This window comes from Myotis yumanensis, unplaced genomic scaffold (assembly GCF_028538775.1).
Source record: "Myotis yumanensis isolate MYYU_CA2020_CCGP unplaced genomic scaffold, mMyoYum1.0.hap1 SCAF_5, whole genome shotgun sequence".
Lineage (NCBI taxonomy): Eukaryota > Metazoa > Chordata > Mammalia > Chiroptera > Vespertilionidae > Myotis > Myotis yumanensis.
In genome coordinates this window covers 74,141,391-74,157,023 of record NW_027223756.1, presented here as the reverse complement: position 1 = coordinate 74,157,023, position 15,633 = coordinate 74,141,391, and the positions used below count along the sequence as shown (strand labels likewise).

The following is a 15,633-nucleotide window of genomic DNA, read 5'->3' as shown; positions in this document are numbered from 1 at the left end:
ATGATCACTTTTAATATTTTAAGTGAAAGAACAGGTAAACCACAGTAGAGGAAGAAAAGGTGGAGAAGGAAGAACAGTGATGATATGAAATTGTTTGAAATGAGAAATGAAATCAAGAATTAAAAATAGAATTACATTTTCTGTTTGGCAATACACAAGAAACATTAAGTGCACTTCATAAATTTTACTATTGTTGCTCTAAGTGATATTACCATAAATCACATTAGGAGTGTACTTGGCATTTTTTAAAAGCAAAAAGGATTGAGTGTGTCAATAAGTTTAAACAGCTCTGTTATCTCTGAAGAGAGGGGAAGAGAAATTATCACAAGCTTTTACCAGATCTAAAAGCCCAGTTTTTACCCCTCCCACCCCACCCCATTGTTGACATCACTCTCACTCCAGCTTCAGTGCAACACAAAGCACCACTTTGCCAGCAATCTCAGAAAAAAATGTTCACTGCTGCTTTCTTTTATTTTGTTAATCCTCACCCAAGGGTATTTTTTCCATTGATTTTTTTTTAAAAATATATATATTTTATTGATTTTTTACAGAGAGGAAGGGAGAGGGATAGAGAGTTAGAAACATCGATGAGAGAGAAACATCGATCAGCTGCCTCCTGCACACTCCCCACTGGGGATGTGCCCGCAACCAAGGTACATGCCCTTGACCGGAATCGAACCTGGGACCCTTGAGTCCGCAGGCTGATGCTCTATCCACTGAGCCAAACTGGTTAGGGCTCCATTGATTTTTAGAGACTGGAAGGGAGGGAGGGAGAGAGAAGAGGAGGAGAGAGAGAGAAACACTTATGTGAGATACACATCCATAGGTTCCTCCCGTACTCTCCCCAACCAGGGATGGAATCTGCAACCCAGGTACCTGCCCTTGACCAGGAATTGAACTCATGACCTTTTGGTGCATAGGCTGATGCTCTAACCACTGAGAATACCGGCCAGGGCTTCACTGTTGCTTTCTTGATGCTCTTACCTGATGTGCAAGGGGAGATGGCTGTTTGCCCCTTCTCTCGTCGCGCACAGGGAAGAGGGACTTCAGCAGCTTGGGCATCTGTGGCACGAAGGATTTGACTGGGGTCAGGTAGGAGGCCACTTGGCTACTACGTCCTGTCAAAATATTGAAAGGAAAAGAAAAACAATTACAAAGACATCTCTCTCTTTACTGCAAATTTGACAAGGATCATTTGTAAGCAGATATAACAATATAATTTAAAAAGGTATTCTTTAAAAATTAATATTAAAAAAACAGTATTATTATAGTTACCCCAAACACATTGGGGTTTCCTTTTCCAATTAAATAGCAGCAATTGGGGTACTTCTAAAATGTTTTAATCTTCAGTATTCCTGTTAGTATGCACAGGGTCACCCATCCCCAGTCCTGTCACTAACTGGTTTTTTACTTTTAAATCACATAGCTGATAACACACACATGTAGCACTCCATGTAAACTTTAAACTCTTTGAAGTCAGGAACTATGTCTTATTCAACTTTAATTCTTCATGCTATTTACTGCATGAAAATGATGAAATGACCTTTCAGGAGGAGAGTAGTGTTCTAATTGTTCTTACAAGAGGGGAACAGAGGCCCTGAACCAACCATATTCTCACGTGCTCTTAATTACCAAAGGCTGGGATCAAATGTGCAGATAATGCCTACGATATAAGATTTCTTTCCCCTTAGTGAATAAAACTAAATTTTTAGGAAAATCTAATCCAACTCATAAAAGACAAAACACTGTATCCTCATAACACTGTTTTTAAAGCAAGACAACTTGAGAAACTTGTAAGGGATACTGCCTAAAGAGAAGTACACAACCACCGGTATCTACTCCACGCTGACCCTGAAATGACTCCAGTTCACTGGCAGTACAGTTGTACGTGGACTTATACAGTTTAAGGTTTCTACATTTTACACAAAGTAGTGTAATATTAACTCTAAGTAACCTATGAAAAGGTAAGGATGTTTTGTCAGCATGAGAGCAATCACTAAAAAATAAAGCAAAGAGATAGCTATAATGTCAAGAGATACATTAAAACTGAATTCAAAAAACTCAAACAATTTTTACAAGAAGGCAAAAATAGGGAAGAGAGAAACAAACCGAAAGAAAAGGGGTAAACAGAATATAAGTTTAAGATGACTAAAGAGCCAGAAGATATAATTATCTAAATGCTGAGGGGAAGAAATTAGGGACAATCTAGAGTTCTATATACAGTTAAACTAACATTCTAGAGTGAGGATGACCCCTAATTAAATAAATATCTAGCCAACTGTCAACCAAAGGCTGCATCTATCACAAAAAGAGAGACAGACACGTGGTGTCTCCTGAGGGGAAGTACACAAAACTACCCATTCATTTATCCTCCCTCCCTTCCTTCCCTCAAATTAGCCGGAATCTGATCAATGCTATACATCTAACTACCAATTTATAGAGGATCATGTCCCTCATGGGGATTTAACCAGCAAAAATAAGAATGTACAGTATACTGTACAAAAACCTAGTTTCTTCAACAAACACAATGCAATGGAGAAAAAAAGAATGAGAAGAGCACATGGATTAAACAGACTTACACATATCAACTAATCACAATGGATGATTTTCATTCAAAATACATAAAATATATTTTTTATACAATTGGGGAAATGGAAATACTAACAAGAGATATTTGATAATACTTAATACTAATTATTATTATTACTAGTGGCCCGGTGCACATATTCGTGCACATTGAAAGGCAATTAGACAGCTTTATCTGTATCGCGCATGTGCGAGTCAACGTTTATTTTTCAATTGCCAGTGTGCGTCATACGTACCAGCTGGCCGGTCAGTCAGTCGGACGGACAAACAGTTGGTCACTTAGCTTTTTAGAGATATAGATTATTTCCTCACCAGAGGATAGAAAGAGAGAAACATCCATACAAGACAGAAACATCTATTGGCTGCCTACTGCAAGCCCCTTGACCAGGTATTGAACCTGCAACCTGTGTATGTGACCAGGAAATCAACCCACAACATTTTGGTGTGTGGGACGATACTCCAGCCAACTGAGCCACCCAGCCAGGGCTATATTTTTAGGAGTAAAATGTTACTGTGGTTATTGCTTTAGAGATACATGTACAAATAATTACAGATAAAATAGTATCTGGGATTTGCTTCAAAATAGTCATTAGAGGGTAAGAAGTAGTGAGCGTACAGATAAATAAGACGAGTGAGGAACTGATTACTTTGAAGTCAGGAGGGGTACTTGAAAGGGCATATCATGGTACTCTTTCTACTTTGTATGTTTGGTATTTTCCATAGTAAAAGGATTCTTCAAAGTGAGAGCAAAATAAAAACTTTAATGTATAAAAGACATAGTTTTTCACTAAAAATGATTTTTAAAAGCACTAATGATGGATATAATTCACTAAAAAAGAAACTAAACTCAGAAAAAGAGAAACCAAGATGGCGGCATAGGTTAACACCGGAGTTTGCTGCCTCGAACAACCACTTCAAAAATACAACTAAAAGACGGAATGGACATCATCCAGAACCACAGGAAGGCTGGCTGAGTGGAAGTTCTACAACTAGGAGGAACCGAGAATCAGAGGAGGCACAGTGCTGAAGTAAAATACTAAGGTGCGGAGTGCGCGAGGCACGGGCTGGTGGCTGAGGGCGTGGTTGTCTGTTTCAATCCGGAGGGAGCCTCAGACTCAGAGCTCCAGATCCGGGCAAGCCTCTAGGGACCCAGACTCAAACGGGAGAAGCAGGACTGTCTGGCTATGGTCCCTCCGAGGTTTGCAGCTGTTGCTGGGACAGAGAGGCAGGGCCCCTGGGGACGGACTGAGAGCAGCCATAACTGCTCCCTCCTCCACCCTGTTGATCCCGTGGGACCCGCCCCGCCCAAGCCCTGCACAGAGGCATTTGTTGGATAGCCTCAGGCAAAAGCTAGATTAGCACCTCCCTAGAGGACACAAGTTCTTCCACTGCAGACACAGCTGATTATCACAGCCAGTTGGCCTGGAGGTCAAATCCCTCTAGTATTAACTATAACAATCAAGGCTTAACTACAACAAGACTGCGCACAAAGACCACTAGGGGGTGTACCAAGAAAGCATAAAAAATGCGGAGACAAAGAAACAGGACAAAACTATCAAGGGAGGATATTGAGTTCAGAACCACACTTTTGAGGTCTCTCAAGAGGCTTCTAGAGTCTGTCGATAAACTTGATGAGATGTACAGGAAATCTAATGAGACCCTCGATGGTGTGATAAAGGACCATCTAGAAAGTAAGCATACACTGACTGAAATAAAGAATATTATACAGACTCCCAACAGCAGACCAGAGGAACGCAAGAATCAAGTCAAAGATTTGAAATGCGAAGAAGCAAAAAACACCCAACCGGAAAAGCAAAATGAAAAAAGAACCCCAAAATACGAAGATAGTGTAAGGAGCCTCTGGGACAGCTTCAAACGTACCAATATCAGAATTATAGGGGTACCAGAAAATGAGAGAGAGCAAGATATTGAAAACCTATTTGAAGAAATAATGACAGAAAACTTCCCCTACCTGGTGAAAGAAATAGACTTACAGGTCCAGGAAGCGCAGAGAACCCCAAACAAAAGGAATCCAAAGAGGACCACACCAAGACACATCATCATTAAAATGCCAAGAGCAAAAGACAAAGAGAGAATCTTAAAAGCAGCAAGAGAAAGAAACTCAGTTACCTACAAGGGAATACCCATACGACTGTCAGCTGATTTCTCAACAGAAACTTTGCAGGCCAGAAGGGAGTGGAAAGAAATATTCAAAGTGCTGAATACCAAGAACCTACAACCAAGATTACTTTATCCAGCAAAGCTATCATTCAGAATTGAAGGTCAGATAAAGAGCTTCACAGATAAGGAAAAGCTAAAGGAGTTCATCACCACCAAACCAGTATTATATGAAATGCTGAAAGGTATCCTTTGAGAAGAGGAAGAAAAAGAAAAAGGTAAAGATACAAATTATGAACAACAAATATGCATCTATCAACAAATGAATCTAAGAATCAAGTGAATAAATAACCTGATGTACAGAATGAACTGGTGATTATAATAGAATCAGGGACATAGAAAGGGAATGGACTGACTATTCTTGGGGGGAAAAGGGGTGTGGGAGATGCGGGAAGAGACTGGACAAAAATCATGCACCTATGGATGAACACAGGGGGTGGGGAGTGAGGGCGGAGGGTGGGGTGGGAGCTGGAAGGAGGGGAGTTATGGGGGGAAAAAAGAGGAACAAATGTAATAATCTGAACAATAAAGATTTAATAAAAAAAAAATACAGTGTGGTACAAGACAATACAGTGTGGCAATAATGATCAAACCGAAGTGGTAAATATGTAAATCAAGTAGCACTGATTATATATACAGATAGATAGATGTACATTTTACAGAATTTTAAAGCAAGGTGATACTCTATATCCCAGTATTTCACTCCTAGGTATTTACTTGAGACAAATGTTCACAAAAAAGACTTATATAAGAACAAGCTTTATTCGTAGTAGCCAAAAACTGGAAAGAAACCAAATGCCCATAAATAGAGCTGATTAAAAATGGTAATAAATTCAATTGTGATAATGAAATATTTCTCAATATTTCTCAGCAGTAAAAAAGAATAAATTAGTGATACATGCAGCAGAATGGATGACTTGAATAGAAATGGTGAGCAAAAAAAAAAAACACCAAACACAAAAAAAATATATATTGTATTACTTTTTTTTTAAAGAATAGTTTATTATTTTTAGAGAGACAGGAAGGGATAAGACAGAAACATCAATGAGAGAGAAACATTGATTGGCTGCCTCTTGCATGTCCCCCACTGGCGATCAAGTCCATAACCTGGACATGTGCCCTGACCAAAATAGAACCAGCAACCTTTGGGTGCACCAGACGATGCCCAACCAACTGAGTCACACCAGCCAGGGCTTGTATGATTCCTTTTATATGAACCTGTAGAACAAGCAAAACTAATCTGAAATTAGAACATCGGCTGATCAGGGGGAGTCACATAAATCTGCTATACTTGTCTGGGATATCAGTTAAATGGGCATATACATTTGTAAAAACTCATTAAATATGACCCATAGTAAAGATAAAAGCAGTCAACAGAACAGAACATGAGATGGTCCAGATGCTGGCTTGAGCATGTAAAAACTTTAAAAAAGCTTCTATACACAGGTTCCAAGGATGTAAAGAAGAATGTGGTCTTAACAAATATACTGAGAGGGAACATCAGCAGAGAAAGTAAAACTATTACAAAAAAAGAAGCAAATGGTAAATTCTAGAACTGAATAGAATAATAATTTAAATAAAAAGTTCCCTAAATGTGCTTAGCAGAAGACTGGAAATGACAAAAGAAATTATCCAACCAGAAGAAACAAGAATAAGATAAAAAGATTAAAAATAGAAATTAGAAAAGAAATAGAGCTTCTGTAACCTGCGTGCGCAATATTAAACAGGAGGGAGAGAGAAAAGTCCAGTAGAAAAAGTTTTATGAACTAATAGTTGAATATTGCCCAAATTTCTTGAAAAACTCAACCTACAGATCTAAGAACATCAGTGAAACCCAAGCACAATAAATACTAAGAAAACTATACCTAAGCACATCATTGTCCAACTGCTAAAAAGTAAGAGAGCGAAAAATTTGAAAGCAAATAAACAAAGACATTATGTAAGGGAAAAGTGACAGAAATGACGGCTGAATTCTCATCAGAAAAGGAGTCTAAAAGATAATGTAACATCTGTGAAGTGCTGAACTAAACTGTCAACTCAAAATTATCTAGAGAAAATATCCTTAAAAAATAAGGTGAAATAAAGATATTCTCAAAAGGGGAGAGCATTCTTCCCCAGGAGATTGGCACAATAAGAAACAATACAGAATACTCCTTGGGCTAAATGATATCAGATGAGGATAAGATCTTCAGGAAGGCCTGAATAATGCCAGAAATAATGACTATGATGGAAAATAGAAAAGATTCTCTCTAGTGTCTTAATTTCCTTAAAGGTGGTTATTTTAAAGCAAAAGAAGTAACATTGTAAAATGGGTTCAATAACATCTGGAAAACTAAAAGATACAACGACAACAATACAAAATACGGGAGGGAGGGAATAGTCAGATGGAACTACTGTTGCAAGGCTCTTAAATGTGTGCAGTGGGAGATGATATTAATTCATAGGCTGTGACAGGTCAAGGATGTACACTAGGGTCCTTGAGCACAGACTTTACTAAGTAATCAAACAAATATAGGCATACCCGAAGGCCAAAACAGGAAATAAAATCAAACACTAAATTTTTCCTGTCTTTTGGGGGGGGGGCGGGTATAACTATTTTATTTATAGCTATGAGATCCTATACAACTCTCCATCCTTCACTGGGTTTCTTCTTTTTATTATTTTTATTTTTCAATTACAGTTTATATTCAAGATTATTTTGTATTAGTTTCAGGTTTACAGCATAGTAGTTAGAGTTAGTCTATATAATTGTCTAAAATATATTTTTCAATTAAACGAAAAGAAGACAAAAAGGAGGTCAGAGTGAAAAAATAAAAATAAAAAGGTCAAACAGAAACTAGCCCTGGCCGGGTAGCTCAGTTGGTCAGAGAATAGTCCCGATAAGCCAAGATTGTGGGTCCCATCTCCAATCAGGGCACATATAAGAATCAGCCAATGAATGCATCAGTAAGTCAATAAGTGGAACAAGTTGATCTCTCTCTCTCTCTCTCTCTCTCTCTCTCTCTCTCTTTCTCTAAATTAATTTAAAAAAATAGAAACCAATAGCAACATGGCAGACATAATAATAATATTAGATGTAAAATAACTAAAGATGCCAATTAAAAGGCAGAATTGTCAGACTAGATTTAAAACAAAAGCTAATCCTAACTATATGCTGTCTACAAGACAGTCACTTTTAATTTAAAGACAAATATAGGCTAAAATTTTGAAAACTGAGAAAAAGATACACCGTGCAAACAACAAGCAAAAGAAAGTTGATGTGGCTATATTAATATCAAGCAAGACATATTTCAAAGTAACTACTACCAGAGATATAAAGAGATATTTCATAATGAGAAATATCGCTTCCTCAGGAAAAAATAATAATCCTTAATGAGTCTATATCTAACACAGAGTTTCTAAGTGAATGATGAAAAAAACCCGTATAATTAAAGGGAAAAATAGACAATTTTCACAATCATACTTGGAGATTCAATGCCTCCCCTTAGTGACTGACAGAACAAATAGCAAAAAGTCAGTAAGGGCAGAGATGAGATGATCACAAGCATGATGACCTAATTGATGTACCCAGAACACGATGCCCCAAAGCAGAATGGACATTCTTTTCGAGTACAAACAGAATGTTCACCAAGACAGAGCAAAGGCTCCAAAAATTTCAAAAGACTGAAATGTTAAAGAGTCTATTCTCTAATTATAATTAAATTAAATAAGAAATCAATAAGAAGACCCCCCCAGATATATGAAAATGAATTAACATGCTCAATAATCCATGGCTCAAAAAATAAATCAGAGGTAAATTAGAAAATATTTTGAATATATAGTAATGAAAGCACAGCATGCCAAAATTTGAAAAATGAAGAAATAACAGAAATCAATGAAACAGAAAATAAAACCGAATGTTGGTTCTGTGAGAAGACTAATAAGAAAATATTTCCCAAGTCATTTTATGAGGCCAATATAATCATGATACCAAAAGCTAACAAAGACATTATTATTATTATGAGTAAAGTACTGACAGATATTCACTGTAGAACATATACACAAAAATCCTTAAAATGTCAGCAAAAGGAATCAAGCAAATATAAGGGATAACATATCACTATTGGGAAGTGTTTATCACAGGAATGCAAGACAAATTCACGTTCAAAAATCAGTGGAATTCAACATGTTAAGACAAAGAGAAAAACCCAGATGGGCATGAACTAGTAGAACAGCGGTTACCTGGGAGGAAATCCTGATTTATACTCTTTCTGAAAGCTGCTGGAACTTCATGACAGTGATTGGCAAATGAAACCCTAACTTACCTGGATCAGGAGAATGGTTATTCTGGGGACAACCAGGGAGGGATGGGGCGACCGGAGCGGCTCCTCTGGAAACTGCGATTTGCGATACATCCTGTTGACTTTCCCACCGGGCCTATAGGAGAAAATTGGTAATTTTGATTTAAATCAATCATTTAACAACAACAACAACAACAATAATCTAAAGATATTTAAGAAAAAACTGTTATACATTACTAAAGCTTTAGTCCCTGGACAGGACATGACCAGTTTGATGACGTACTTTTCTTCTTTAGAACAGCGGTCGCCAACCGGTGGTCCACAGACCACTGGTGGTCCATGAGGTCTGAAAGATTGGCGACTGCTGCTTTAGAGCATTCATTTCTCAAGTAGTAGTGATACCTCACATTTGGATCTCCCTCCAGTTTAGCACTTAGAGTCTTCTCAGTTCCATCCTCACATTCTTCCTACTACAGGATGCAGCTTCCCGCAAAATATGGATATACTAACACCTTCCTTCTGAAAGACTCCCTGTGTTCTGCTTCCTGACTTCCCCGAGATGCCCTTTCCCACGGCAGACTCCCGACTGACTCAGGAACAACTTTAGTGGAGGCAGGCGTCTCTCCTCTCCTCTCCAGGGGTGCATCTTTCCATCCATTCACATATCGTCATGAAAGTAAAAATTCTACAACCGTGTACTACCATGCTTCTCATTTTAAATAGACATTAAAGATAAGTTCCAGTTAAACCCAAATCAAGCAATCACACATTCCAATAATGGAAGTCTCTGGATTAACAAGTTTTATTGTACTCTCAACTTATTTTATAAATTCCCATTAAAGAGATGTCCTGGCATAATACCCGAACAACGCCAGCCAGGCGGTGGACTAATTTACCATGCGACAGCTTATGGTGAGCCATAAAAATGGTGATACCATCAGAGCACTTTTAACATCAGTCCCACCTAGGACAGAAAGAAACTCCAACCAAACATTATAAGGACAAAAACCAGTAATTGAGATGAGATGCAAATCTCTTAAATGCTTCAAGTTCCCTTTGATCCTGTAATAATCACTAGAGTTAAATAATGGTGTTTTATATTCATTCAGGCTAGTATTTCACAGATGCGTGACCCTGGCGATCCACTTGAGTTCTCATTAGTAATCACCTGCAAAGCGAGGTCTTCACTGAGCCTGAAGATGGATGGAGGTGGAAAGACCTCTTAGGTTTCAGATATGTATTGGAAACCTATCTGCTTTTAGCGGCAACCTGAGTACTGATCATAAAATCAATAAGCCCTAAGTGATCTGGATCCTCTTTACCTGAGAGAACACTCTTCCCTAGGAACTCTCTCAGCACTTGATATTTTTAAAAAATGGCATGATGTTTAGCGTTAGGAAGCAAGGAACCAAAAACAGACATGAGAGACGATTCGGGAAACCGTGAATCTGAAATACTTCATGGCAGGAGCGAATGAATCACACACTGACTTACAGACTTGCCTGTTTCATTAATGTTCTTTGCATTGAAATGTAATTATCTCTCCTGCCCGGGCTGCTGCAGCTCTGTGTTCTGGGATTTCACAATCAGGGGGCCGGACACGAGGGCCGACGCCCTCAGAGCTCCGCAGAGGGAAGAAGCCTCCTGCTGTTCACAGTGCGAAGCTCATGCAGGGTTGTTTTGAAGACAACTTACTTAATTTGAGAATAAATTTATTTTCAGGTTTTCTATTTTTCTGCCTTGTTTGGCAGCTGACAGAGTGGCACTCTGTCCCTTAGGAAAACTAAGGAGCTGATTTGGAGTCAGCACCTCGGCTGCTCGGTGCATAATGGTCCAATGACAAATAACGCAGGTGTCACCTCTTCCCCAAGGCGCTCGCGGGGCTCTCCAGCTCCCCGAGTAATTTCTCCCCGTTGGCACTCCCACACACAATGTTACTACCAAGTCAGAATGAAAGCAATAACTCTTACTGTCTCATATATTCAAATATCTCAAGTGAGAACATTTGAAAGGATGCATGCGGTACCTTAATTAATACCGCCTTAGCCATACTGCTGGCCTATCGGATAATGAAAAACGGAGACACATTTCCCTTCATCCATCTACCTTCACCGTCATCGTAACCTTGAGGAATCGTGAATGCTAACTGTTCCCAAGTCTCGCCGACCAGACACAAGGACACAGAGCATCTCAAATCACTCTGGGCTGGAAGGAGCCCTGCTTCGGAGGGAACAACAAATGTGGATGATAAACTGGGAACAACACTCCTTGGTCCTCTCCGACACCCACAGACCTCTGGGGAAACACTCACCACCACCACTCACTACACCCCTATCTCCTGCAGTACGTGCCCCGCTCTCCTGCCAGAAATGAAACCTGTGGTTCAGGGTCTAGCTATACACACTGCCCCCCGAGGACAAGGACTTGTGTCTTTCCAATAAAATGTATATGCCTGGTTGTTCTACGGTTATTCTCCCTTTACTGAAATGTCGGGGGTGGGAGGAAGCATCCCTGTTAAAGGTACTTTAGAGGGAGATGAACTCGGGACAACGAATAAAAGGCACTTGGCCACACAATGGGCCGCTGGACTGTTCTGCTCTTATGAGCTCAGTTCTCAAAGTCCAAGAGTATGGTGTGTTTTTTGTTTTGTTTTAACTTCAATCACAGCAATCTATACCCTTAAATCTAAAAAGATAAGTCTGATCCATTTTCAACTGTCTGCCTGCCTGTCTATTGAACTTCAATCAGCCCAGATGAGGAGGCGCAAAACTCTGGCTTCCTTTTGGATCCCTACACCAGCTTCATATGTATTAGGGATTATTTGTGCTCCCAGGCTGAAATCAAGGAAATAAAACCCTATTCGAGACAGCCATTTCTGTAGCTAGCACCACGTTTACAGGCAAACTGAACAGGCAAACACAGGAGTCTCTCAGCTGACTTGGAATGTGGTTTGGTCCCCTGTCCACCTCTGTTTTTCCACTACGGCTCTTCGGACAGACATGGAACCTTTGGGTTTTCTGTAAAGAGGTTTGGTTTTCCATTAGGAAAGTGACAAAGAGGTATATAAAGTGATATTCCAGATTCTAAGGTGGCTTCTAATGCAACTAACAAAGCATCTTTGGCATCAGCCTTAACTAACTAACTAACTCAGGGCAGTTTTCAGGAAGGTAATGTGGCCAAAACACACAACTCAGTTTTGTTAACCAAATACTCATTTAAGCTTTGTATCAAAAACTCTAAACACTATCTTGCAAACTTATTAAAAATATAATTCCATCTCAAATGGCTTTAGAAATACCACCCAATACCACCCCACCACCAGGCTGTCTGCCTGCTCTCTATGAGTCTGTCTTTATTTTACTTGGTAGTTCAGTTTGTTCATTAAATTCCACATATGAGTGAAATCATTTGGTACTTGTCTTTCTCTGACTGGCTTATTTCACTTGGCATAATGTTCTCCAGGTCCATCCATGCTGCCAAAAAGGGTAAAATTTTCTTCCTTTTTGCAGCAGAGTAGTATTCCATTGTGTTTTCAGATGAAAAAACAATCTGCTGAAATTAATTCTGCACCTAATATGAGCCCATCTTGGTAGACTGGTCATGCAAAGTTTGCTAAGTTTTCATCTGATCTTAAAAAAAAATTGCCTTAACAATCATGATGAAATATCCAGTAATGATAAATAGCAACATCACTGCAATTAGGGGTATTTTATATTTTTTAATTGAAAAGCTTATTGAGAGTGATTTATTTTAGGCCCTAAGGTGAATTTAAAAGTTGGGAATAGTTCATAAAATTCAATTTTGATGGAGTTCAGTAAAACTATTGCAATTTTAATATGTAACAGGCATCAATAAATAAGGAAATGTTAAATATGACTGGCTAGATTCAAAGGGTATAGTATAGGCCAAACTAGATGGTTTTAGTAACCCGACCACTCCCTCTCTCCTCCCTGCCGCACCTTTTAGTGTCGCTCTGCTCCCAAATGATTAATCTTTGCCATGACATTAACTGAAAATTAGGAAAGAATGGAGTCCTGAATCTACGTTGTGGCCATTCCCTGATTCCAATCGTTACTGCGGCTAACCTGAGCGTTCCAATGTCACACAGGGGAGGACACAGCACATCAAATTCTTCTGTACAAGTCTAGTTTCATAATCAAGCTCAGAGGGACAGATACATAGATTAATGTAAACAACCCAGAAAAAGCCATGCAAGTTGGCAAGGTAGGTGTAACTAATGTAATCATAATCTTCAATCATTTCAAAACAAATTTTCTAGAATTTTAAGCATCATCAAGTCCATGATAAAATTATATTTCTGACTCAATTCTCTTGAACATTAAACACTTCTGTGCAAAGAAACCAAGACGGTCCAGCTGAGCTAAGTTCAGTGCCGTCGAAGGAATGCTCAAAGGACTTGCACCATTTTTTCACTCCTCTCCCCCGTCCCATGCTTCAGAAAAGAACATCTTACAAGTTCCCAAATATTTATTTGTACTATTTGCTTAATACAAATTAACTCCAACTCCTCCCATCCCAGAGCCTTCTAAATTCAGTAAGATGCCTTAGTTCCTAGTCTTTTCTGACAAGTACTTTTACAATGTTAGGCCCAGTTAATGAGGAACATTTGAAAGGAATCATACATACTGACAACCAAAGTTATTTTTACAAAAGGGTGAGCCCAAAAAAATTAGCACAGAGTCAAATTTAGTCATCTTATAAAAACTACATTTAAAAATTCAGTCCTGCCCTAACCGGTTTGGCTCAGTGGATAGAGCATCGGCCTGCGGACTCAAGGGTCCCAGGTTTGATTCCGGTCAAGGGCATGTACCTTGGTTGCGGGCCCATCCCCAGTGGGGAGTGTGCAGGAGGCAGCTGATCGATGTTTCTCTCTCATCGATGTTTCTAACTCTCTATCCCTCTCCCTTCCTTTCTGTAAAAAAAAAAAAAATCAATAAAATAAAAATTCAGTCCTAATCCCAAGGCAAAAGCAAGAGTAGTAAGTTTTAGGTAGTAGGATAGTACTTGTATCCCACTCATTAGGCAAACCTAATGGATTAATTACCTCTCCCTGGATCTCTGAAAACTGAAGAATACAGGAAGTCCCCAAAAGAAAAGAAAAAAACAACGTGAGTCTCTGAGATTTCCCAAAACAATTTCTTCAATCATCTTTCCTTTAGGGTTTTGTGCGCAAATTGTTAGGGATAAACTAAGTGGACACCCTCTCAACCCAATACATACAAGAGAACAAAAACTTCTAGCAATTTAAAAGGTAGAGAATAAAATTTTTACATTTTAATTTATTTAATTTGTAAAGAGGTGATTTGTTCACATGCTCCAAAACCAAATAATATAAAAAGGCATTCATACAATTCAAAGTGAGAAGCTGCCTACCTCCCTCCCCGTGCCTGCTCAGTTCCCCACATATTTCCACCCTCTCTCTCCCAGGCAGATAAGAAATGGTATTAGTTTCTCATATATCCTCATACAATTTCTTATGTATGTATAAGCAAATCTATAAATTGCCACACACTTCCCTCCTGTCCCCTCCTTCAATAATACAAATGGCAGCCTACTATACATCCTGCACTTCATTTTAATTACTTAGTATATCCTGGTGATATACTAAGTTTATACACTAAATTTCCATATTAGTACCTGGAGGGTTCCTTATTGTTTTTACAGCTGCACAGCATCCCACTTATTTATTGCACATGTATGTGCACACCCAGGTGCATGTAAAATGTATGTAATCAGGTTAAACCAACGGACATTTAGTTTGTTTCTAACCTTCTGCCATTAAGACAATGGGCTCCCTCCTACTCAGGTAATTTCATATGCATATAAGCACTGCTGCTGTGTAAAGGGATTTAATAGGGTTTAGATCATTTGTATGTTAATTAGTTTAAACACTACTTAATCCTGAGGAACTATATTATGGGTAGCATTAATAACAAACTTTGAATTCCATATTTGAAGATGTTTTTTCATTGTTTCATTTAAAAGGCCACAGGGTGAACTCTGTTCCGTGCTGCTAACGCTGGGGCAGTAGGGAGGGGGTCAAGGGGGTTCTTTTCTCACTAGTAAGAAAATATAATTTTAAAAGTATTTATTTTCCCTAAAAATCTGTTAATAGGCTCTGCTTTGGATGATAAAACTACTGCGGGGCCCTCGTCTGAAAGTAGGGGGGCCACCCTGTACTCCCTACTGAAGTGAGCCCGAAATCAAACTCTGTTGCTTAGTGTTCTTTCCACTTTGTTTTTGAGCATCACAGTTATAATCCTCTATCATGAATTTCCTTATTCCTGAAACAGGTCCCTCCATAAAAATCTGTCTTAGAACACTTTTCCTCTACCTTTCTCCTAGGGAAAAGCAAAGGTCTCTACTTTTGATATGTGAACATCCTTTTAACCTGCAGATCTGGAGACAAGCACGGGACAGTAGCAGATGTTGATCGAAGCCCAGTTATGCCTGGTACCCTTTCAGGGCTCGTTCCACGGCTGCACTGGGAACAAAGTTAGCAATGGCCAGCTGGCCCCTCCGCTCTCCCTGACAACACCTCCAATGTTTGTCAGAGGGTGGGACTGCC

At 39.1% G+C, this 15,633-nt stretch overlaps 1 protein-coding gene across 1 annotated transcript in view; it reads right to left on the bottom strand.

Moving 5' to 3' along the window:
- The window catches only part of KIF13B (kinesin family member 13B), a 200,386-nt gene that overhangs the window by 26,256 nt on the left and 158,497 nt on the right, over positions 1-15,633 (bottom strand). The window contains exons 36-37 of the mRNA XM_070415506.1: positions 9,069-9,180; positions 985-1,118 (exon numbers count right to left, since the gene is read on the bottom strand). Of these exons, the coding sequence (XP_070271607.1) occupies positions 985-1,118; positions 9,069-9,180 (246 nt within the window). The remainder of the gene's footprint in view (positions 1-984; positions 1,119-9,068; positions 9,181-15,633) is intronic.